This window comes from Tachysurus vachellii, chromosome 2 (assembly GCF_030014155.1).
Source record: "Tachysurus vachellii isolate PV-2020 chromosome 2, HZAU_Pvac_v1, whole genome shotgun sequence".
In the NCBI taxonomy this organism is placed as follows: domain Eukaryota; kingdom Metazoa; phylum Chordata; class Actinopteri; order Siluriformes; family Bagridae; genus Tachysurus; species Tachysurus vachellii.
In genome coordinates, this window is record NC_083461.1 from 3,292,584 (window position 1) to 3,317,607 (window position 25,024).

Below are 25,024 nucleotides of genomic sequence, written 5' to 3' on the forward strand. Positions count from 1 at the left end.
GACGCATGTGATGAGGACAGTCAATCGTGGCACAGAGGGCTCTTTTTACATATATTAAAGCTCCTGTGTTTTTTTTTAATGGTCTGCATGTGTTTTAACCCCCAAATTTGTCATCCCTGAAGGTAACTGAGGTTTTGATGTCAAGAACTTCAGATATTAGCCATTAGCGAGAAGTGAATTTCCTTCTTCATGATTTTTTTTCTCTCTTGTGTTTTTTCATTAACGTGTGTATGGAAAGAAGATTCTTCACAATTTGTTTTAAACACACTAACATTGGCGTATGAGGCTTAAAATGATTTAGCGCATTACTATAGCGTCCACAAACTCACCGAGGCCGCACACACATAAGCGCTACGCTGTTAGCTAGCCGCAACTGCGTATCCTCAAGAATTTTACCACGGCGGAGGAAATGATGACACACCGTCTCCAAGCGACGAGTGTTCCCACAAAGCTAACTGCGATAAATTAATTTTTTTTTTTTTGACAAAACCCACAACTCTCACAAATTATCTGTGAGACCTCGCGCCTCTGCTGCTGCCATAACACAATCAGGCAAAAGCTGTATTTACAAGACACAAAGTTAATTAGATCTGATGTAACTTTTGACGTTTTTCTACGGCAGAATATTTGTGGAGAAAATAGTTTTCTCCACATCGGCTAAACGCATGATGCTAAACTGAGGCTTATCCGAACTACCTCGGGTCACAGGGAGCCTGTGCCAGGGCACACACACACTCATTCACTCACACAATCACACACTAGGGACACTTTTCCAGAGATGCCAATCAACCTACCATGCATGTCTTTGGACCGGGGGAGGAAACCGGAGTACCCGGAGGAAACCCCCGAGGCACGGGGAGAACATGCAAACTCCACACACACAAGGTGGAGGCGGGAATCGAACCCCCAACCCTGTAGGTGTGAGGCGAACGTGCTAACCACTAAGTCACTGTGCCCCCTGCTAAACATACTTACACTGCAAAATTGCAGTCTGCTCATAAAGTGATACCAATTAACCTGTGAGAAATGTCAAGCTACTCACTAGATATTCTGGTTAAATCCCAGGCCTCAAGCAAGTCTTAGCTAATGATTTAGCTAGCTAGCATGTAGCTTTAAAAAAAAAAAAAAAACAGACAGGCTGAGTGACATTAAGCCTGAAGACAAAACTTACAGGAATATTAATGGTTACCAGATAAAATTACAATTAGCAGAAGGACAGTGACACAAAATCAAGCTATCTCAGAATTTAGACTTTAAAATTTTTAGTGCTTTTAACTGCAGCACACAGAGTGATTTATTCCTGACTTAAATGAACATTTACGCTGTTTTAATTCTAGCATCTGGTCAGTGAGCGCTGATAAATATCAAGCAAGTCGACCAGCTGAACGGAACCAAAAGTGATTTTAGAATAAAACGAGCTGAAGATCGACGGTTTTATCCAATCACGGTATTGGAATAAGATCAGGCAGAGTTGTTATTAGCACTGAAACATGCTAGCGCTATTGCCAAGGCCCACTTCAGGTTTGTTATTATGAGCCATAGTTTAAGGAGTCGAGGAGTGAGTGCACAGAGGAGCCACTTTGATCAGAGAGCCGCCGTTATTCCACGTACCGCTGTTCAGAACGTCAGGAAACTTCAGGAGTGTCTCAGGTAACACTAAAGTGCTTTTCCATTGTGCCACAGCATTAAAGCGTTGTTAACAGATCCTCCATCAAAGCACACACACACATTTCTCCTTCACTGTGTCGGAGATTTATAATGAAATTCTAAATCACCTTTCCTTCAGCATTGCTCTGTTTTCTCTTCGGTTAACAGTTTCCTTCATTACCCAAAATGCCATGCAGCTAGCGATTTAGCACTCAAATCAATTATATCTAAAGAGAGTGCAGCAGCACTTTAGAGTTTTATTGACTCTCCAGCTCTTTCACCTCTTCATCTGTACAGATCTCTAACCTTTATGCTAATACGACGTTGTCTCATAGCTTGCGAACTAGCCAAAACATGACTCAGCATTGTGTTGGCGCATTGCATTCTGGGACGAACGTCATTGCTTCCTACAGTATGTCTAATACGGTTAGTTGGCTCTGCCCCCTGTACCTCAGGTGGTCAGTATATTAGATCGTCTATTAAATAATAGGAGGCATAAAAACGCAAACAAGCACAAACAAACAATCGAGATCGGGAGTCGGTTTTCCAAACGGATTTTTTTCTAAACATTCTAAACATCTTTAACCATCATTACTAGTGTTAATGTTAAACGTTGAAGGTACCGCAGAAGGGACATCAGAGCATCAAATGACTGCAAAGGTCTCATGGATTTACGACAGTTTAGCTTCAGGCTCACTAAACACATTAGACATTATTAAATAATAAATAATAAACATTATTAGTGTTTATATCCAGAATATGTTTAACATGTTCCAAGTATCAATCAATCTCCTAAATCAATCCCCTAAATCAATCCCCTAAATCAATCAGAAATCTCAACTCCAAGCTGAACCATGATGGAACCACTTGGGCCTTTGAGTTCCACACAACGTCAGAGATCTTCAGATATATCTCTTCACCTCACACCTGTTTGAGGTCATCAAGTTGTAGATTTTTAGAAACATCTCAGCGTTGGTGATTATTTAACTCTGCGGTACTCAGTTGTGCTTCAGGTGCTTCAGGATCTTCATTTCGTAACGTAACAAAATAAGGAAGGCTGAACTCGTCTGAGAAGCTTTCTGTTCTCCTTCCAGCAGATTTTACAGAGTGGTATGAAAAGATCACGCTAGGCCACTTAACCCGAGTCTACAGCCCTCAAGAACCAGCGGTACATAACCTGGTCTACACACAGCCAATTCAGGCGGAAAGAGAGAGGGAACCTGTGATGTGCCCGCAGAAATAATAAACCAAAAGTCTTACTGTATTAAAAAGCTCCTGATACGTTACTACTGCCGACCGTGCCAAACCCAGACCAGCTCCCCGGTTCCCCCTGGCCGCACTTTCATAATAATAATTAGACCGAGCTGGAGAGGAGAGCGAGCTCAGATCTGTGTTTTAGCTCAAACATGTCGAGCGGCTTTGAAATCGAAGCCGTAACGGCTATCAGCAGGAGGGCAGAGCGCGTGGGTGTAAGACTGGCCACCTGGGAAACAGCCATATGTAGACTGGATTAAGGCCATAGACAATTATAGATGAGAAGTTCATGCACGGATCCACATCCGCAAGACTGGTGCATTAAATAACGAGCGGATCCATTGGAGATGATGTGGTTGTATTAAATCTGTATTTATAGTGAGCGCCGTGTTATGCCGTTACAGTTCATCATATAACACAAGTCCTCACGTCAGTGTCAGATAGTGATTTGGAAAATCTGATCACTTTTTGTCAGGAAGGATGAAAGAACTTGGACGATGTTTCAGATCGTACCTGGAAACATCAAATCAGGTAATTCTTAAGCAAACAAAGGAAAGAAAGGTTCTATTGTCGTGGAACCCGGAGCGGTGACGGACAGAGAAATCTGTGAGGAAAGCAGAAGAAAAAAACTCATAGCTTGCGAACTAGCGAAAACATGACTCAGCATTGTGTTGGCGCATTGCATTCTGGGACGAACGTCATTGCTTCCTACAGTATGTCTAATACGGTTAGTTGGCTCTGCCCCCTGTACCTCAGGTGGTCAGTATATTAGATCGTCTATTAAATAATAGGAGGCACAAAAACGCAAACAAGCACAAACAAACAATCGAGATCGGGAGTCGGTTTTCCAAACGGATTTTTTTCTAAACATTCTAAGCATCTTTAACCATCATCACTAGTGTTAATGTTAAATGTTGAAGGTACCTTCAACCTCACTTACTTTTTATTTCAATGTAGCTTGTTTGACAGCGACATTTCAGGAACATTTCAGAACACTAGTGTGTAAACTCCGTCTTTGTTAGCGCAGAGGATATTAACACAGAGACTCTATTAAAAACCTCGTTTAAAAATCCAAATGAACCCCAATCGAGATCCTGCGGATGAAATCTTCATGATTGAACTTTTAACAGATTCAAATTATTGTCCAGAAATTAAAAAGTGTAGCATTTAAATAAAATAAATTCATCAATTAATTTTAATGACACTTTTTCTACTTATAGTGGATGGTATAGTTGTATAACATAATAGCATAATCAAATGCTAATGTAGGGGGGGGCACGGTGGCTTAATGGTTAGCACGTTCGCCTCACACCTCCAGGGTTGGGGGTTCGATTCCCGCCTCCACCTTGTGTGTGTGGAGTTTGCATGTTCTCCCCGTGCCTCGGGGGTTTCCTCCAGGTACTCCGGTTTCCTCCCCCGGTCCAAAGACATGCATGGTAGGTTGATTGGCATCTCTGGAAAATTGTCCGTAGTGTGTGAGTGCGTGAGTGTATGTGTGTGTGTGTGCCCTGTGATGGGTTGGCACTCCGTCCAGGGTGTATCCTGCCTTGATGCCCAATGACGCCTGAGATAGGCACAGGCTCCCCGTGACCCGAGGTAGTTCAGATAAGCGGTGAGTGAGTGAGAAATGCTAATGTTTTTGTAATTATATTTATCTACTATACATCAACAGGAAGAAAGTATTATACTGACATCATGATGCTGTTAGAGCTTGAATCATGGCTGGAAATATTAACTTGTCATGATATAACATTTACAGCATTTAACAGAGCTTCTTATCTGGAGTAACTTTTTATACAAGTGAGCAATAGAGGGTTAAGGGCCATGCTCAGGGGCCCAGCAGTGGCAGCTTTGTGGACCTGGGATTCGAACTTACAACCTTCCAAGCAGAAGTCGAACACCTAAACCACTAGGCTATCACGTCCCTCACATCCATAACATTCATCAATACTTTTCATCTGATGATGTGGTCGATTCTATATATGGTCATATTAAAATGAAAACAAACAAAATTAGAAACGCTGTCTCAAGTGTACAGAGTCCTGAAGAACAGTTATTGGGCTTTCAATAAATCTAAAGTTTCATAAATCTCTTTTTTAAACATCTGTATTTGACAGGCTTCTGCTCCAAGGAAAGCACAGGCACTGAGTGACTTGAAACACACACCACACTCACACAAACACACACACACACACACACACATACACAAAGCCACAATTGCAGGTTCTGCGTCTACAAGCGGCCCGAGCAGCAACGCTCATTGTTACAGAGCAAACATTTTCAGTCGTATCTGATGTTGTTTTCACAGCAGAGAGAAAGTTTAGTACAGAAATAATTGACTTTATTGCCTCTGGTTTCTAGCACGGCTCCACGGCGAACACCCGACCCAGTGATTTGTGTTTAACGTCGGATGATCGCTTCTGAAACGCTGCCTCCGGGTTTGGGCGCTGGTGTTTATGTTAGGTGCACATGGACATGAAAGTTATGGCTGTTATTTTAAAAAAGTGAAGAAAAAAATAATAGAGATTCTGGTGCAGCTCGTATTTAATCTAGCTCTCGCTCACAGAGCCGCAGAATCAACAGCTCACTTGTCTTTATATAAATAAAGGCTGCACTCTCTCAGTTTAAACATAGATATATCTTATATACTGTATATATAAGTTAAGAGTCAGTGTGTTTGTAACAATTTATACAAAATGCACAACTTTATAGCCAGTTGTTGAAGAATAGAGTTAAAGCTAGAGAGATTGACAGGAGGAGTAATAATTCACGCAATAATTAAAGTCGTGATGTGTGCTACACGACTTCGTGCACAATTACACTGTAAAATATCGCTGCATTCCGTTTAACCCGGAAGTTGGAAGACGGATCTCGAGGTGAGACTTTATTTGAATTTAAAAAAAAAAGGAAAAATAGTCTGTTTTGTTAGCTACATGCTAAGTAGCTAACATTAGCAGTCATGAGGTCGTGATATTATAACTTTTACAGAAAGTGTGCAGTTTGTGTTATACATAGATTGAACTGACTCTACAGTACTGAAGTGATGGGGCAGTGGTGGCTCGAGTGGTTAAGGTTGTTGATCGGAGGATCTGGGTTCAAGGCCCAGTACAGCCAAGCTGCCACTGCTGGGCCCTTGAGCAAGGCCTTCAACCCTCCCTGCTCCAGGGGCGCTGTATCATAGCTGCCCCTGCACTCTGACCCCAACCTCCTTAGTTGGGGAATGTGAAGAAAAGAATTCTACTGTGCTGTAATGTATATGTGGCGATAATAAAGGCTTCTATGATGTTAGAATTCCTGTTTATGCTTTGCGCAGCCATTTTGATTTAGCACATCCCTGATTAGCAACATTAGCTACACTATCCAACTGCCTGTTACAGGGCTGTCAAGTGTCACGCATTGAGAGTGACAGTCACTCATTTCGGTCTTTTATCACACTCTCCTGCCACATATCGTATTTGTCACGCAGAAAAACGTTTTGACTATTTATCATATATTTAATATGCCGCAGCCCCCAAAATGTATCTGTCCCTATGTATCTGTCTCTATGGAACCGGGCAGGAATCAATGTCACTCTCGCCTGTCTTCAAAACTTGAGAGCCCTGCTGTTTCCATCTCAGTAGTTAGCTTAGCTAGTAAGTAGTAGTCATTTTTGTTGTCTAGATAGTTTTGTTTTCTTCTAAACTGGCATATATTATGCTAATTTTACCATTATATAACCCTTTAGCTATTGTTCCTATCTATCAAACCAGTGAAGAATAAGTTAATTATTATAGCATGTAAGTTAGCCTAATCTAGAACACATGAAGCTAATTATTCTACTATGGAAACCAGTAGCCATGGTTGCTATCTAGCTAGCTAAGGATAAGGTAATTATTATAGCATGTAGCATACTGTAGGAGTTATATACAGCTAATCTAATGTTAATAGCAAGCTTGGCCAGCGCCGGTTACTTTTGTTTCTTTATTATAACTGAAGGCTAAAAATGAAAGTGATCAGTGAGTCATTTCATTTGACTCGGCTCACCAAATGTAGACGATTCTTTCAACTCGCATACTGTGTTTTTTTCTGCCAAAAGAAAAGTTATCAGTATTTCGATCCGCAATTGTTCTTCTTTGTCTAGCTTTGACTCAAAAGATCATTTTAAACCGTCATGTTTTTCCTCTCCACATATTACTCATCTAGTCACATGTGGAAAAACTTGTCATCGCATCTGGAATGTGTGTGTGATTTTTCCATAAGGAAGGAATTAATATTATTTTTAAACTGATAAATGGGAAAAACTGAAAAGGTCTCTGGGATCAACTACAGCGAGTTAAGTGAAACCATTAGGACAGAAACATAAATATTAAATATTTCTTATAATCACATTTCCATTTTTAAACGATTGTTGAGAATGCGGCCGTGTTTAACCCCTGATCGAAAGAGAGACAGCTGAAAGAGATCATGAGGTTGTCCGGTATCTTGTTCATAGCGAGTAAATCTTACGTCGTCTGTCTCATAAGTGTGTCTTTAAAAGTGTGTGAGCGGAGGAACACGGAGGAATATGCAGACCTCTGCAGCTGTAAGTCCCTATTAAAGAGAGACATGTCCAGGACCTCATGTCTCCCTGTGCATTAAACCATCTCTTTCACACACACACACTCCGGTTCTGTGTTTAACGAGTGTGTGACGAGCCTCGCAGATGTTCGTTACGATCAATCGTCATCGGTTTTGCTTCAGGCATTTCTTCTTTCCCTCTTCATCACTCCCCATGTGTTTCACTTCCTCGTTAATGGGCTGTTTGTAGACCAGCGAGGACGGACGTAATCACGGCCTGCGTGCTTTAACGCAGAGTGGGTGTGTTGTAAATCTTCTACGGCGAGCTGCATGATCGGCGACCCGGCCTCTGACTCGGCCTTTCCGGACAACACATTTCCGCTTTGTTTGTTTGTCGAGTCGAGTGTGAGTAGGAGGCAGTGATGGAGGAGGGAAAAGAGCAAGCAGGTGCTTTAGACCGCAGCCTGCTTGTGTTTACGCTCAGAGAAAACTCTGGTGAACAGTTCACAGATCACAGTGCTTAAACATCTCGGTGTTTAAATCCTAACAATTAGTTAGTGCTGACATCAGTGTTTACTGTAGTGCTCTGGCTTTTTATTCTTCACTGCTCTAGGGGCAGTGGTGGCTCAAGTAATTAAGGCTCTGGGTTGTTGATCAGAGGATCAGTGTTTGAGCCCCGATACTGACAAGCTGCCACTGTTGAGCCCTTGAGCATGGCCCTTAACCCTCAATGCTCCAGTGGTGATGTATCATTCTGGAGGTAGCATCACTATTCATTTTAAAAACAATCCTGACTTTTCCCCTACCATGTAATGGTCTGGATTGAACACTGTTGATATGGTACAGTACGGTGGCCGAGAAATGCAAAACAAATTAACAAATCCGAAAACAAATTAACAAATCCGAAAACAAATTAACAAATCCGAAAACAAATTAACAAATCCGAAAACAAATTAACAAATCCGAAAACACAACAACAAGTCAGACAACCCGGAAATGGTAGTGTATCGTTTTTGAATGGAAACTTACCGTTAATTTGTTTTTGGATTTGTTAATGTGTTTTCGGATTTTTTAATTTGTTTTGCACTTCTCGGCCACCGTAGTACAGCCTATACTACTATCTAGAGGTGAGTGCAAAAGTTTGTTGGCATTCGAACAAGTGGGGAAAAAAAGTTCCTCTGGTTTATAATTTATATATGAAGTCATCGGCGGTGTCCTTCAACATCCGTCAGAGTAATAACAGATATTAAGACAGAAATATTTTCATAACCAAAAAAAAAAAAAACACAAACAAGATACAAACTTTTAAACATATACAATTTTTATAAATTTTTCTCTATTAATATTCTACAGGGAGTGCAGAATTATTAGGGAAGTTGTATTTTTGAGGATTAATTTTATTATTGAACAACAACCATGTTCTCAATGAACCCAAAAAACTCATTAATAGCAAAGCTGAATATTTTTGGAAGTAGTTTTTAGTTTGTTTGTAGTTTTAGCTATTTTAGGAGGATATCTGTGTGTGCAGGTGACTATTACTGTGCATAATTATTAGGCAACTTAACAAAAAACAAATATATACCCATTTCAATTATTTATTTTCACCAGTGAAACCAATATTACATCTCAACATTCACAAATATACATTTCTGACATTCAAAAACAAAACAAAAACAAATCAGTGACCAATATAGCCACCTTTCTTTGCAAGGACACTCAAAAGCCTGCCATCCATGGATTCTGTCAGTGTTTTGATCTGTTCACCGTCAACATTGCGTGCAGCAGCAACCACAGCCTCCCAGACACTCTTCAGAGAGGTGTACTGTTTTCCCTCCTTGTAAATCTCACATTTGATGATGGACCACAGGTTCTCTATGGGGTTCAGATCAGGTGAACAAGGAGGCCATGTCATTAGTTTTTCTTCTTTTAGACCCTTTCTTGCCAGCCACGCTGTGGAGTACTTGGACGCGTGTGATGGAGCATTGTCCTGCATGAAAATCATGTTTTTCTTGAAGGATGCAGACTTCTTCCTGTACCACTGCTTGAAGAAGGTGTCTTCCAGAAACTGGCAGTAGGACTGGGAGTTGAGCTTGACCCCATCCTCAACCCGAAAAGGCCCCACAAGCTCATCTTTGATGATACCAGCCAAAACCAGTACTCCACCTCCACCTTGCTGGCGTCTCAGTACCGATCCAGCCACGAGCCCATCCATCTGGCCCATCAAGACTCACTCTCATTTCATCAGTCCATAAAACCTTAGAAAAATCAGTCTTCAGATATTTCTTGGCCCAGTCTTGACGTTTCAGCTTGTGTGTCTTGTTCAGTGGTGGTCGTTTTTCAGCCTTTCTTACCTTGGCCATGTCTCTGAGTATTGCACACCTTGTGCTTTTGGGCACTCCAGTGATGTTGCAGCTCTGAAATATGGCAAAACTGGTGGCAAGTGGCATCTTGGCAGCTGCACGCTTGACTTTTCTCAGTTCATGGGCAGTTATTTTGCGCCTTGGTTTTTCCACACGCTTCTTGCGACCCTGTTGACTATTTTGAATGAAACGCTTGATTGTTCGATGATCACGCTTCAGAAGCTTGGCAATTTTAAGAGTGCTGCATCCCTCTGCAAGATATCTCACTATTTTTGACTTTTCGGAGCCTGTCAAGTCCTTCTTTTGACCCATTTTGCCAAAGGAAAGGAAGTTGCCTAATAATTATGCACACCTGATATAGGGTGTATATGTCATTAGACCACACCCCTTCTCATTACAGAGATGCACATCACCTAATATGCTTAATTGGTTGTAGGCTTTCGAGCCTATACAGCTTGGAGTAAGACAACATGCATAAAGAGGATGATGTGGTCAAAATACTCATTTGCCTAATAATTCTGCACTCCCTGTAGACACAACTTATTCGAACATATTGGTGACGTCTAATAACATAATGACAAGCAAAACAAACCCTCTGTCTAGTTGCTAAACACATGATGTTTTCCAGTAAGGATGTGTAAACTTTTGCACTCAACTGTGCACACATAGAGGTTTTGTGCAGTGTTTATGGGTAATGAACCAGACCGGTCCTCTTTTCTGTGTGTGATGTGTTGGATGGAAAGGAAAGCGAGCGTTTGTCTGTAAATTGTTGAATGGAGGGTGAAGAGTGACGAGCTCCAGCCTTAGCATCAGTCAGTCGTTTTATTGGCTTTGACGGTATCTTTTGCTGGCGCTCTTTTCCACACTGCCATCTTTCCAAACAGCTTGGTTCGGGCCAGAAAACCTACAATAAGATCAACACGACTGATTTACACACCGCTCGCTCAGCCAGGGATAAAAGAGTGGGGTTTTGCAAAGTCGAATGAAAACATGTCTGGACTATGAGTGTAAATCAAAGTCTGGGCACACACACACACACACACACACACACACACACACACACACATACAGACTTGCTGTTCGGTGAACATTTGCATCATTAGTTGTACGCCTGCATTAACCACCGCTGTGGCTTTGGGGTCTGAAAACGAGCAGTATGACTCAGGAAACTGAGTACAGAAATGCTGAAGACCAGATCAAAGCCTTATACTACTGCTTATTTTCTTTCTTCCTCTATCTGGAAGGGGAAAAACAGCTCTTTCCCTCTAATTACACGGCCTTGTCTAGGGCTACGTTTATCTGGGATGGATTTGGTGGTACCTGTATTTCATCTTGTTGGACAGTTTTGATTAAGTGAATATAAAACATCTTTTCTTTCCTGATGAAATAATGCGTCACTGACTTCGCTAAGAGCTCAGGGTCCTGTGCAAATACTTTTCTCTTCACAGCAGTTATATAATCAGCAAAACAACTGATTTCACTTCCTTCCCTAATGGAGAAAGCCCTGTGCACTGAAATGAGAAACTTTTACAAAACAAATGCAAAACTAAATCTACATATCGCTCACCGGTCCTCTTCCTCAGGTCTATTTAGAGCGTTCTATGGCTTCATCTCGACCACACAGCTTTCCCAGAACACAACGCTGTGTTCGCTACATGATCTAGTGTCACCCATATGAGGATGAGGTTCCCCTTTGAGTCTGGTTCCTCTCAAGGTTTCTTCCTTTACCAATCTAAGGGAGTTTTTCCTTGCCACTGCTGCCTGAGTCACCTCAGACTTGCTCATTGGGGATAAATACATACACATATACATACATACATACATACATACATACATACATACATACATACATACATACACACTGTGAACTATATATATCTTGAATTTTTATTATATTAATTCTTTATACTACTCCTTATGTTTATCTTCTGTTCTATGTTTATGTTCTGTAAAGCTGCTTTGAGACAATGTCCATTGTAAAAAGCGCTATACAAATAAACTTGAATTGAAACTTGAATTGAATTGAATTGAATTGAATTGAATTGAATTGAATTGAATTGAATTGAATTGAATGATCTGAATCAACTTATTTTTTATAAACCCTAAACAGTCTCTGGTTAATCGTGGAGGTGTTTCTGTTTATCAAATGTGTGTCCAAGCAAACCTTTAACGTTTTAAACACATACAGATTTCCGTGCTTTAATTTATGGAGCTGAGGAAGTTGAATTGTGAAAATATTTAAAATAGTTTAGAAAATATAGAAAATATTTCAAATAGTGTTGTGTTGAAGGCTATAAACAATGTAAATGAAGATAAATGGCCATAAATGAAAAGGAAAAGTGCTGTAATATTTATATCATGTAATATAATGTAATATAATGTAATATAAAATAATAACATTTCTATAACTGAATGAATCAATTAAACATTTTTATTACTTTATTAAAGAGTTTAATATATTGTTTCTTATGTTAGTCACAATACTATACAATGTTGTTATTGTTAATAAGTTCTAAATTATTATAAGATATGATTATTACAGCACTATTTCTGTACAAAAACGTTCCTAAATGATGTCATGATGCTGTAATGATTTTTTTTTTTACCTCATATTTGTTTTTAATGTTTACTTTTAGTAACTGTTAGTACTTTTATTACTGACAGCAACAATAGATTTTACAACGCTTTTCAAAACGGAACCTTTTTGACCCTTGTCGTATGTCGGTTGTTTGATCGTCTCCTAGCAACCGCATCGCGTGCACAGTAACCATAGCGACGGAGCGCTCGAGCGGCTGAAACTCAGACGTTTGTAAAGTTTTGCTGCGTTTAAGACGTGTTTTATTCGGGTAAGTAATAAATGGTGAAATTACACCTTTTTATTTACTGTACGGTATTTAAACAGAGGTTTGCTGGGTGTCTCAGATGATTAGTTAGTGTATAAAGGTATAACGTTAATCAGCGACGCCATTAAACTGATTCACTGGCAGCAAAGTGGGAGAATCCATTCGGTTTGTTTGGGGGGGGGGGTCATGATTCACCTGTTTAAACCCTCACAAAGAGAGTAAAAACAAAGCTGTTCGTTTTTAAACAAGATTTAATGTCAGATTAGTCATTAAGTTACAGTAGTATTTGTTTTAAAGTGACACAAACAGCTTTTAAATGACACTTAAAAACCCCTACAACGGACCGTACCATTGTATTTAATGTTAATTATACAGAGTTTGTGGCTGAAATGACACCAAATAATTCAGTATAATAAATAAACGTTGATGTAGTCAGTGTTTAATCATCTCTAAACCACATGAACTAATATACAGCACTCTTGTTATCCATGATGTGCATTTTAATACATTACTGACTACATTAGAACCCTAAGGTGCAGGATGACGTCACTCTGTTCAGTGTTTTCATTCATTCATCTTCTACCGCTTATCCGAACTACCTCGGGTCACGGGGAGCCTGTGCCTATCTCAGGCGTCATCGAGCATCAAGGCAGGATACACCCTGGACGGAGTGCCAACCCATCGCAGGGCACACACACACTCTCATTCACTCACACACTACGGACAATTTTCCAGAGATGCCAATCAACCTACCATGCATGTCTTTGGACCGGGGGAGGAAACCGGAGTACCCGGAGGAAACCCCTGAGGCACAGGGAGAACATGCAAACTCCACACACACAAGGTGGAGGTGGGAATCGAACCCTAACCCTGGAGGTGTGAGGCGAACGTGCTAACCACTAAGTCACCGTGTCCCCTGTTCAGTGTTTTATTAAATAAAAAGTCTCTCTCTCTCTCTCTCTCTCTCTCTCTCTCTCTCTCTCTCTCTCTCTCTCTCTCTCTCTCTCTCTCTCTCTCTCTCTCTCTCTCTCTCTCTCTCTGTATCTCTCTGTGTCTCTCTCTGTGTCTCTCTTTCTGTCTCTGTGTCTCTGTCTCTGTGTCTCTGTCTCTCTCTCTTTCTCTCTCTTTCTCTCTCTCTTTCTCCACCCCCCCCCCCCCTCTCTCTCTCTCTCTCTGTCTGTCTCTGTCCTGTTTAACATGTACAGGAGTTTGTCTCGGTGCAAAGTAATAATAAAGAAGTAAATATAATTATATATGTAAACAATATTAATGCGCATAAACATAAAGAGTTACAGAAAGAAACAAGGAAATATAGCAGGATGTGCAGAGTGGGCAGTGCAAATATTCAGTTACAGAATGAACTCTACATTAGTGCAGAATATACAATAGTGGACCAGTGCAAATGCTCCCAGTGTGAGAAAGGAAGGTGCGTTATAACAGATTGGTAGAGTGAGTGGACTGAAGAGAAGGTAGATTGCAGCCAATCACCTTCTTAGGGCAAATGACACTTTGTATTCTGCTCTTGTCTTTGCCAGTGGCAGTAGAGTACCAGGTGGTGATGGAGGAGGTGAGTATAGACTCAACAATGGTGGTGTACAAATGCACCATCATAGCATTTCGTAGGTTGAACTTCTTCAGCTTCCACAGGAAGTACATCCGCTGCTGTGCTTTTTTACCTCGTGAGTTTATGTTCAACTCTCACTTGAGGTCCTCTACGATGATGGTTCCCAGGTAGCGGAAAGAGTGACAGGGGTGGGAGGGGCCGGGTTCTTCCTAAAATCTACCACCATCTCCAATGTTTTCTCTGTAATGAGCTCCAGGTTGTTCCTGCTGCATGAGCCCAATGAGGGTGGTGTCATCCACAAACTTGATGGTTTGGTGATTGGAGGTGCAGCTGTTGGTATATATGGAGAAAAGTAGAGGGGAAAGAACACAGTCTTGGGGCGAGACAGTATTTATAGTCCAGTTGCTGCTGTATTTTCATTATTCCCTATGTAACGTTATTATTATTATTATTATTATTATTATTATTATTATTATTAGAGACTCAACACAGTTCGTTAGTGATATACAGTACAAGCAGTGGGAATTTACCTGAACACTTTGGAAGTGATGTGGAGGTGAGAGCGTGGACATGATAAAAGATTACAGCACCGCTGCATGACTTTTCTTCAGACAGAGATGAAATGATGGCTGAATGGCTTTCTTTAAACGTTTAGTAAACAGTGGACATTGTTGATGATTAAAATGCAGATTGCTCAGTGATTCTTTTTCCTTTTAAACCACAGAGCTTCTGTGACGATGGGTTTGGCTCTCACACGATCACTTCAGTGGAGCAGACCTGATTACTCAGGTTCCTCCAAGCTGGAGGACACGGCACTGAACGAGACTTTACTGAAACACATTGTTCACTTCGTGGAGCAGTTTAGCAACAAACATCCACACGATGACACGCTACCATTTACTGAACCTCTGCAGTGGAAGACCTCACTACAACCGGCTGATTTTCAGTCCGAATACAACATCAGGTAGATTAACACCAGCAGTCAAGCATAAGAGATGGATTAAAAAGTATTGGCACCCCAAATGCAATGCATAATAATAATGCTTCATTCATTTGGTGCTGCACGTATATAGTTATGAGACTCCTACCTAAAGATACCAGACATTTTAAAAACATTAGACACATGCATAAGACTTTGAATATAACAAATAAAAAAAATGTTGTGCTACATTTAAAGGTGGGGTCTCCGTTGTTTGAGAAATGCTTCAGAAAACTACGTTGGGACGCCAAGCAAAACAAAAACAAAATAAACATGTAGCCAATGAGCAGAAAGGGGCGTGTCTTGTCAATATGGGCGGAGAGAGTGTTCAGTGTGCATGTGTGACATTAGCAGAAAGCGGTTTTAACATTGACATGGAGGATAAAAACAAAGAAAGAAAGAGAAGAAAGACTTACGATAAGGTAAGAAGTAGGACGTGTTAATATAGGATCAGCTTTCCAGCGCTGGAGAGAACTGAAGGAGCAGGAAGTTGGTCACATATTCACAGATTGGAGTTTCCTGAGTCAATAACTCCTGAGCTAAACACTGTTACTACACAAATAACACCTCTTTTCTATCGTAGTAATGTAGAGACGCAGCTACAACCGTGTTTTGTGTAGTAACAGTGTTTAGCTCAGGAGTTATTGACTCGGGAAACTCCAATCTGTGAATATGTGACCAACTTTACTTAAGACGCCGAGGTGCTTTTTTCCTTCTCGATAGGTGAGTAACGTTGGTTTTACTTTGTTACACAGAACTAATATATGCCTTTGTCCTTTACATGATTATGTTTGTGTGTCATTTTTGCTTGTTTGTTTATCTGCAATCGTATTGTTCTTCCCTTCAGCTATGATAAAGACACATTTCTTTCCATTAGTCGCCTGGGTTACGTATGTATGTGTGGGCAGAGCTATCAATACAGGGGTGGGACCCATTTGGGTTAGGGGCGTGTTTGTTTTGGTGATTTCAAATGTCAACATTGGCATTCAAACAGCGGAGACCCCACCTTTAATCAGAATGAAAAAAATTAAACGCAGCTATGGCTGCTGTTCTTTTTAAGGAAATGGGGAACATTTCTAGAGAACATTTCTAGTTCACACACACACACACACACACACACACACACACACACACACACACATACACACACCAATATGGATGTGAATATATCAGAAGGACATTCCCTACCATTACCTACCTCACGAATAAAACGTTCTGTATCCACCACAGAATCCTAGAATAGTGAACCTCAGCGCTGACACAGATGCTCTTTTATGTAATTTGTTAAGAAATGTAGGCTTTAAGGAGGCACTAAAACACTGCCTCTAATTCTGGATGTTCTGTGCTTTTCCCTGGCAGTCTACACGTGCCCTCGGGTGCAGCAGTAACACAATATCAGCTATAAAGTGCAGCACACACATGAAGTTCCTCATTAAGTCTCTCTAACACACTTCTTCACCTCAGGAAGTGTTGATTAGTGTGAATTAGCTAAACGAATCACTGCGTCACTAATGCTGTTGTCCCGGTATGAAAAAGCTCATGTCTTGAAGACCAACCATCACATGTTGGGTTTATTCACAATTTCCTTCCTGTTTGTCAGCGACTCTTCGGTGGAGTCGCAGGAAACCGATAAAGATGGACGTCCTCTTCTCCTCATGACTCCTCCTGACATCTCCGTGCGCAGCTTCAGTCAACTCTCCAAGTTGATGCTGCTGCTGGCTGATGATCGAAAACTCCAGGAGGTTCAGGCTTGTTTAGAAGGTACACGCGTATACCTTTTATATACATACGAGACACTGACATAGCGTGAGTTCATGAATTTTCTATATGCCAAAGTGTTCTGTTTGTCTTTTTCCATGCAAGAAGTTAGTTCCTGTTATCGCTTATGTTTTAACAGCTGTAAATACTTATAATAAACCTCTCTTCTTGTTGATTATCTTCCTGCCACCAAACATTGAGTTGTATTGATCGCCTTTATCTCTGGCCTTAGTCGAGTTTGTGCGTAAGGGCTGCTGCTCTTTTTCTTATCAATGCATATCTGGGGTATTTATCATATCATGGAGATCATCTCCTGCTTATGTAGCTAACAGGAACCCTGCTGGGAAAATCCTGGGGTCAAACGTCAGCACGGAGGAAGGACGAGAATCATCTGAGAGCAAAATCCGTCTCCAGGTCCTCCTGCAGCAGTTGGACACGCAGCTACTCGACAGTTCTGTCCAGCACTTCTCACAGTACGACCTGAACTCATCATTCTCCCTGAACGTTACACCTGCTTTTAGTCTTGCTGAATGATCCTGTATGTGTGTGTGTGTGTGTGCGTGTGTGTGTGTGTGTACACAGGGATGTCAGGCTGACTCCTGCCGCTGTAAAACATGAAGTCGAGCTGCTGCAGGGTTTGTGTGGTGAAAAGCAACGGCTGAAATCTGTGCACTACACGTCAGGTTTGCATTAACCCCCCCTCCCCCCTCCCCCTCTCAATCTCTCTCTCTCTTTATCTCAGTCTTCTCCACTCCATCTCTTCCTTCCTGTCGCTCACACAATTTCAGATCGCCAGCTTTGGACACAGCTTTCTGTCACACACTCCGCTTTCAAGCCGTTATACAGTTTCATGTTTGAGTTTACAAACTAATTCATCACACACACACACACACACACACAAAACATGTGTTTCTGATCACGTGGGACAAAGTGGAAGCTCCTCTGCAAATAAAGGTGGAGTGTATCCATTGATGATGATGATGATGATGATGATGAGTGTATGGAGAAGATGATAAATTTTGGGGTGGAATCAGGGAATCCACACCGAGCCATCAGTCATACTCTGTGGCAGCGCCGCAGCAGGGATTCTCTGCCCTCTGCCCCGTTTTCCTCATTTTCCCCATTTTTCAGCCTCCAATGATGAATGCTTTACTGCACACACACATCTCTTACCTGCTGAGCAGCACAGCACCAACCATCACACGCCAGTTTGTCATGACAATAAATCACATCTCTCTCTCTCTCTCTCTCTCTCTCTCTCTCTCGTTCTCTCTCTCTTTCTCTCTCTCTCTCTCTCTCTCTCTCTCTCTCTCTCTCTCTTTCTCTCTTTCTCTGTCTCTCTCCCTTTCTCTCTCTCTCTCTCTCTCTCTCTCTCTCTCTCTCTCTCTCTCTCTCTCTCCCTTTCTCTCTCTCCCTTTCTCTCTCTCTCTCTCTCTCTCTCTCTCTCTCTCTCTCTCTCTCTCTCTCTCTCTCTGTGTGTAAAACTTCTTTCTTTATGTCCTAAGTAACCTCTTTATAACTATTTCACTTTGTTTCACCTCATTCATGAATCTTTTATAAAAGCCTTGTTTAATCCAAATCAAACTAAAATGCTGATCAGCCTCGAGGTGCAAATAGTGTCACAGCTTATTTGCATATAGTCACACCCACAAACCTCCATAAAAGGTCATGTGAACGCAGGGTCGGAAATTTCCACTGACTGCTAAACGGTCAATGGCAGAAGTGAAGTAACGTAACAGCGCCTGAAGAAGCTCTAAATCTAGAGAAAGGGTGTGAAGCAAATGCACTAATGGTGTTTACACACAGGGAAACACACAGAGTCACACTTCTGTATGCTAATGCTGTTTGCTCGCAGTTACAGAGCTAGCATCTAGCTGGGGGTTAAACTGGGGGAAGCGCAGCAGCCACAGAACCTCTCCACATTTGATTTATGTGAACGGAAAGTAGAGCCGAGCCTCTTGCATTGTGCCATGTAAATCCCAGCATGGTATAATGATGTAATTCAGCTTCACACAGCTTCATAATGAAATGTGTTTGTCTCAAATGCGTACAGAGTCACCACAGTAAAGCAGAACGTGTTCACAGTACGAGTTTAAAACCTCTACACTCTCAGAAACGCATCAGAAGGATCACGCGCATGTTGGAAGGAGACGTCGAGCTGACGTGTGTTTATCGTGTAACCGATTCTATCCCTGGGACCACGCTTGTGCTTGATGGAGCCAGTCAGAGAGTCTGGTTTAGACCAGTGGAAACTGGTAATGGAGGAAAACAGAGAGTTACAGAAGCTTCACTGATAGAAAGGGAACATTCATTCATCCTCATTCATTCATCTTCTACCGCTTATCCGAACTACCTTGGGTCACGGGGAGCCTGTGCCTATCTCAGGCGTCATCGGGCGTCAAGGCAGGATACACCCTGGACGGAGTGCCAACCCATCGCAGGGCACACACACACACACACTCTCATTCACTCACACAATCACACACTACGGACAATTTTCCAGAGATGCCAATCAACCTACGATGCATGTCTTTGGACTGGGGGAGGAAACCGGAGTACCCGGAGGAAACCCCCGAGGCACGGGGAGAACATGCAAACTCCACACACACAAGGTGGAGGCGGGAATCGAACCCCCAACCCTGGAGGTGTGAGGCGAATGTGCTAACCACTAAGCCACCGTGCCCCCCGAAAGGGAACATATTTGAAATATTTCCTCTTTTACATCCCTCGCATCTCAGATATAAAGGAAGTTTCTGATTTTCAGTGTTTCTAGTCAATCCTTATCATGCGTTTTTGTGACTCTGTCGGCAGATCACGAGTTCAGCAACGGCTGCCGCTCACCTCCGTGGAGGCAGGTGCACGGAGAGATCGCTCATCTCGTCGTCGAGACCTGCGACACAGGGTCGCTCTTCATCACCTGCAGCACAGACGGAGTCTTCCTCAACGCAGTGAGGCACACTGTCGCGCTACATTCGAAGGCAGAACAGGGTGCAGCTAGATGTGTGTAAACAGTATTATGAACAGAGGCAGAACAGTCTAGTTAGCCTACTGGAAAAAATACAGAAATTTTGTGTTCCAAATTGTCTATCAAATCCCGATGACCTGCTTCCTAATCACAAAGGATGTTCATTTGTACACCAGGGCTGTCCTAGGGGCTCTCTGGGTAGTATGTGGGAGGAGTCTCATCACCCTCACCTGTCAGTCACAGCACTGTTAGACATCGGTGTGTGTCTGCGAGCTCAAGCATGTGGAAGAGGGCCGATGATGCTTTGCTCAGAGCGTGTTGATGCAGCTGGTGGCTTCATGTGTAGAAATGTAGAAATGAACATTTAGAAATCGTAACTTAGAGCAAAAAGAATACACAATCTGTCTTTATCTCACACATTTTAATGAACGGGTCACAGCTGGAAGCAGCTGTACTCTTCTAAGCGGATGGATCCCTGCGCGTAGTGAGTTACAGATCTCCAAAAGTTCTCCCACCGTAATGTCGAAGATTCACTGTGGTGTCTGTCACAACTCCATGATGAAGCTACGTGGAGAATAAAGATGTTTATCCTCACTGTTCTCCTCTTCTAGTCTGACCACGTTTGGCTTTTTCCAGGGTGTCGGTCCTGACGGAGACGAGAACTCGTATGACAGGAAAAGTCAAGTGTACGGAGACCTGGTCACACTTCTGAAGGACACGTCTCCTCACTTCACCGATGACATCAGGAAGCAGGTGATTCTGTTGGAGAAAGTGGAGTTTATGACTTTTAACTCACACATCTGCTCTTTAATTAAGATAAAAGGAGATGAGAATTAAGGTTCAGGAGGATTAACGATAAGCGAACGAACAACGTACGATTAATCAGCTGTTACTATGGAAACGGTGGCGTATTAAAACAAGCACATTAAATATATATTTAAAAAAAAACTCAGACAGTCAGCTGCTTTGAAATAAATCTAATAAACACCTCTTGACCAATTACATTCCAGAATTTAACAATTTATTAACAATTAATCTTTTGTTCAAACACGTTCATAAGGCATTAGAGACATCGTTATAATTGCTTACGAGCACACGTTACACATTAGGATTCTTTAACCCGGTGCGTCCTAAATACCATTTATAACCTGTCGTTAGACTCCGAGGATTATTTGTATCTGAAGAAAGCAGGGATAAAAAGGTTTAAAGTGTCATTTAGTAATATTTTAATTTCACTTCCCAGTTTCATTTATTTATAATTAGCCTTTTTTTTTAATCAATTTATTTGATTTTCTCTTGTACTTATCAGGTAAAAAGATGAGTGAACATTCTGATTTCAGTCAGTCGTGTATCAGAGACGGAGTAGTTAAAGCTTCAGTGAGGAAAGTGTAATTACATCACAACAAGGTGAGCCCTGTCTCTCTAGACACAGTGCATTGTGGGAGGTGTATCATACAAGGACATTATTAGCCCTCTGTGCACCTTGAAGATACATGACATCATCATATGAAAACACACACACACACACACTCACACACACATGACCAATCAGGGTCAGAGAAGAGCTTTCTCACACTCACTCGTCAGGATGACAGAACATCAAACAAGTATCAGAGAGAGAAACAGAGTGACACACACACACACACACACACACACACACACACACAGTCACTCTTGTGGCTGCAGTGTGAAGAATGCTCTCTGAGATTAATCACAGCTGCCGAGGGGAGTGGAGGACATCAGCGTCTGCTCTACACTTCACTGTGAGATAGTGTCTGTCTGTACAGCGCGAGAGAGAGAGCGAGAGAGAGAGAGAGAGAGAGAGAGAGAGAGAGAGAGAGAGAGAGAGAGAAAGAGCTGTGCCGCTGTGCTGTTTTTCACATCACCGCAGTGTGAAAGAATGTGAAAATGTGCCAGTTGCTCAAGCCCCTTTTACTGAAAAAAAAGCCCTCTTCTGAATAGACTTTTGAAGTATGTCTGATTTATTCAGTAGTGCTGCTTCCCGCTTTAGTGACTTTATAAATTAACAAATCAGTCCTCAATAATGACTTCAAGCTGCGGAGGGGGAAAAAATTGTGTTTAGCAGTCGGAAAATGTATAAAGGATTTCTCACCGGTGACTCTATTTGTTGGAAAAACATCATTTGGAGTGGCAGACGGGCGACGTTTACAGGGCCAAATATTTACAAAAAGATCTTTGTACATGGGATTTTGTAGCAGGAGGATTACAGATTACAGCAGAAGACATTTTTACATTTCAATGATCAATTTCTAAATTGGCCTCAGTGCGAAGTCTCAGATCTCAGTCTCAGATCTCAGCTTTTTAAGGTAGCGGGGAGCAATAAATACCTTCTGGTCCATGTAAACACAGGCTCATGTCCATCACACTCTTCTCTTCTCCATTCTTCTCTTCCCTTCTCTTCTCTTCTCTTCTCTTCTCTTCTCTTCTCTTCTCTTCTCTTCTCTTCTCCATTCTTCTCTTCTCTTCTCTTCTCTTCTCTTCTCTTCTCTTCTCTTCCCCATTCTTCTCTTCCCTTCTCTTCTCTTCTCTTCTCTTCTCTTCTCTTCTCTTCTCTTCTCTTCTCCATTCTTCTCTTCTTTTCTCTTCTCTTCTCTTCTCTTCTCTTCTCTTCTCTGTTCTTCTCTGTTCTGTTCTTCTCTTCTCTTCTCTGTTCTTCTCTTCTCTTCTCTTCTCTTCTCTTCTCTTCTCTTCTCTTCTCTGTTCTTCTCTTCTCTTCTCTTCTCCGTTCTTCTCTTCTCTGTTCTTCTGTTCTTCTCTTCTCTTCTCCACTCTTCTCTTCTCTTCTCTTCTCTTCTCTTCTCTTCTCTTCTCTTCTCTTCTCTTCTCTGTTCTTCTCTTCTCTTCTCTTCTCCGTTCTTCTCTTCTCTTCTCCATCCTTCTCTTCTCTTCTCTTCTCTTCTCTTCTCTTCTCTTCTCTTCTCTTCTCTTCTCTTCTCTTCTCCGTTCTTCTCTTCTCTGTTCTTCTCTTCTCTTCTCTTCTCTTCTCTTCTCTGTTCTTCTCTTCTCTTCTCTTCTCTTCTCTTCTCTTCTCTTCTCTTCTCTTCTCCATTCTTCTCTTCTCTGTTCTTCTCTTCTCTTCTCTTCTCTTCTCTTCTCTTCTCTTCTCTTCTCTTCTCTTCTCTTCTCTTCTCTTCTCTTCTCTTCTCCGTTCTTCTCTTCTCTGTTCTTCTGTTCTTCTCTTCTCTTCTCCACTCTTCTCTTCTCTTCTCTTCTCTTCTCTTCTCTTCTCTTCTCTTCTCTTCTCTTCTCTTCTCTGTTCTTCTCTTCTCTTCTCTTCTCCGTTCTTCTCTTCTCTTCTCCATCCTTCTCTTCTCTTCTCTTCTCTTCTCTTCTCCGTTCTTCTCTTCTCTGTTCTTCTCTTCTCTTCTCTTCTCTTCTCTGTTCTTCTCTTCTCTTCTCTTCTCTTCTCTTCTCCATTCTTCTCTTCTCTGTTCTTCTCTTCTCTTCTCTTCTCTTCTCTTCTCTTCTCTTCTCTTCTCTTCTCTTCTCTTCTCTTCTCTTCTCTTCTCTTCTCTTCTCCGTTCTTCTCTTCTCTTCTCCGATCTGAGCACGCTAGTTAAAACGCTTCTATTTTTATTCTTTCTAATCGAATACATTTTTTAATTTCATTACACATTATATTCTCAGCAGAACTAAAGCGAAAAAACGTTACCTAAATAATATACTAAAGAATTTAGTATGTCTCGTGTATTCATTGGTTTATTTATTTATTTATTTATTTAGCTTTAGAGACAGCATGCGTTCGTACCGACACAGACCCCACGAGTTGGATCACATCCCAAATACAATCAAATTAGACTCCAGAGAAGAGATTAGGTTAGACTCAAGTGATATCAGACTTTTTTGTACACATTTGTCTAAATTTAAACACCAAACAAATTAAATCACCCAAACCAGTTGGCAAAATGTCTTCTGGCCCGATGAGACCAATCCCAAAAAGTTTTAATAGTTTCATGATTCCAAAGATGCAAAAACGTTACCAAAAGATCACCAGAGCCACAGTGCAGCATGGTGGTGGGAGCATCAAGCTTTAGGGCTGCTTTTCCTCAGCTAGAGCTGAGACATTTATGAAGATGGAGGGAATCATAAAAAGCTACAAATACAAGTCGATTTTTAGCACAAAGCCATTCAAAGGAATTTCAACGGAGCTGCTTTAACAAAGTATTAGTTCAGGGGTGTGCATACTTATGCAAGCAGTTTATTGTAAACGTAAAACATTTTCAGTTTTACCTCTAAACAAGATTCTGATTGATTTTCACAAATTTCTACGTAGCTTTCTTGTAATTTCACAGCGAGGCTGGAAAAATTTCTGAAGTGATTCATCTCCGTTTCACTCTAACAGGAGCGTGTAGACTTTTTATAGCCATCGTATGCTGCTCACATAATACATAAGCAGAACAGAAACCCAGGAATGTTTTTTTCCTCCCCCCCCCCCCCCGCCCCCCACTCTCCATCACTGTTTCTGCACTAATCCGGCGACTGAGCCACGTTTAAATTTATCCCAGGATTACAGAAGCGATAGAGTTCTCCAAGTTAAACTGCCCTGGCGTCCAGCAGATTTATTCAGTGAGTCTGTGGGAGTGTTTGCTCAGTAGCTGCGCTCAGCTCCAATCCCTCCTGGCTCTGAGGACCTGATCGGCCGATAGCGTCACAGCGATAGAGAGGGAGAGCGAGAGGGAGAGAGAGAGAACGAGTGCAAGAGAACGAGAACAGATTTTTTTTATACAGAAGCTGTATAATCTCGAAAGCAAACGAGTTGTCGAGGGCAGCGAGCGTTTGGACTTGTCAGGTCGGCTTGTTGTGGTCGTCACACATGACTGGAAACTTCAGAAGGCTGTTATTATTGTTATAGCTGCAGAATGAATGGGCTTTTTGTTTGCCTGATACGGCGTGTAAATATAGAGTTGCACATTTTCTGCTTGTTTGTGACTTAAACTGAAAACATGGCAATAAGACCGGGCATGCGGTAGCAGCTTGGGCCTGGATTACGAGTGCCACAGAATAAAAAGACTTTATTATTGTCTGAGGTGAGAATGCCAGGCAGTCGGACGCGTGCTTGTGTAAGTGTTTGAGAGAGAGAGATGGATAGAGTGTGTG

At 41.7% G+C, this 25,024-nt stretch overlaps 1 protein-coding gene across 1 annotated transcript in view; it reads left to right on the plus strand.

Annotated features, from left to right (window-relative positions):
- The first annotated feature begins 12,545 nt into the window (after positions 1-12,545).
- The window catches only part of odad2 (outer dynein arm docking complex subunit 2), a 68,797-nt gene continuing 56,318 nt past the window's right edge, over positions 12,546-25,024 (plus strand). Inside the window, exons 1-7 of the mRNA XM_060893877.1 lie at positions 12,546-12,643; positions 14,929-15,168; positions 16,784-16,944; positions 17,267-17,414; positions 17,524-17,624; positions 19,753-19,889; positions 20,543-20,659. Coding sequence (XP_060749860.1) covers positions 14,942-15,168; positions 16,784-16,944; positions 17,267-17,414; positions 17,524-17,624; positions 19,753-19,889; positions 20,543-20,659 — 891 coding nt within the window. The 5' untranslated portion in view covers positions 12,546-12,643; positions 14,929-14,941. The remainder of the gene's footprint in view (positions 12,644-14,928; positions 15,169-16,783; positions 16,945-17,266; positions 17,415-17,523; positions 17,625-19,752; positions 19,890-20,542; positions 20,660-25,024) is intronic.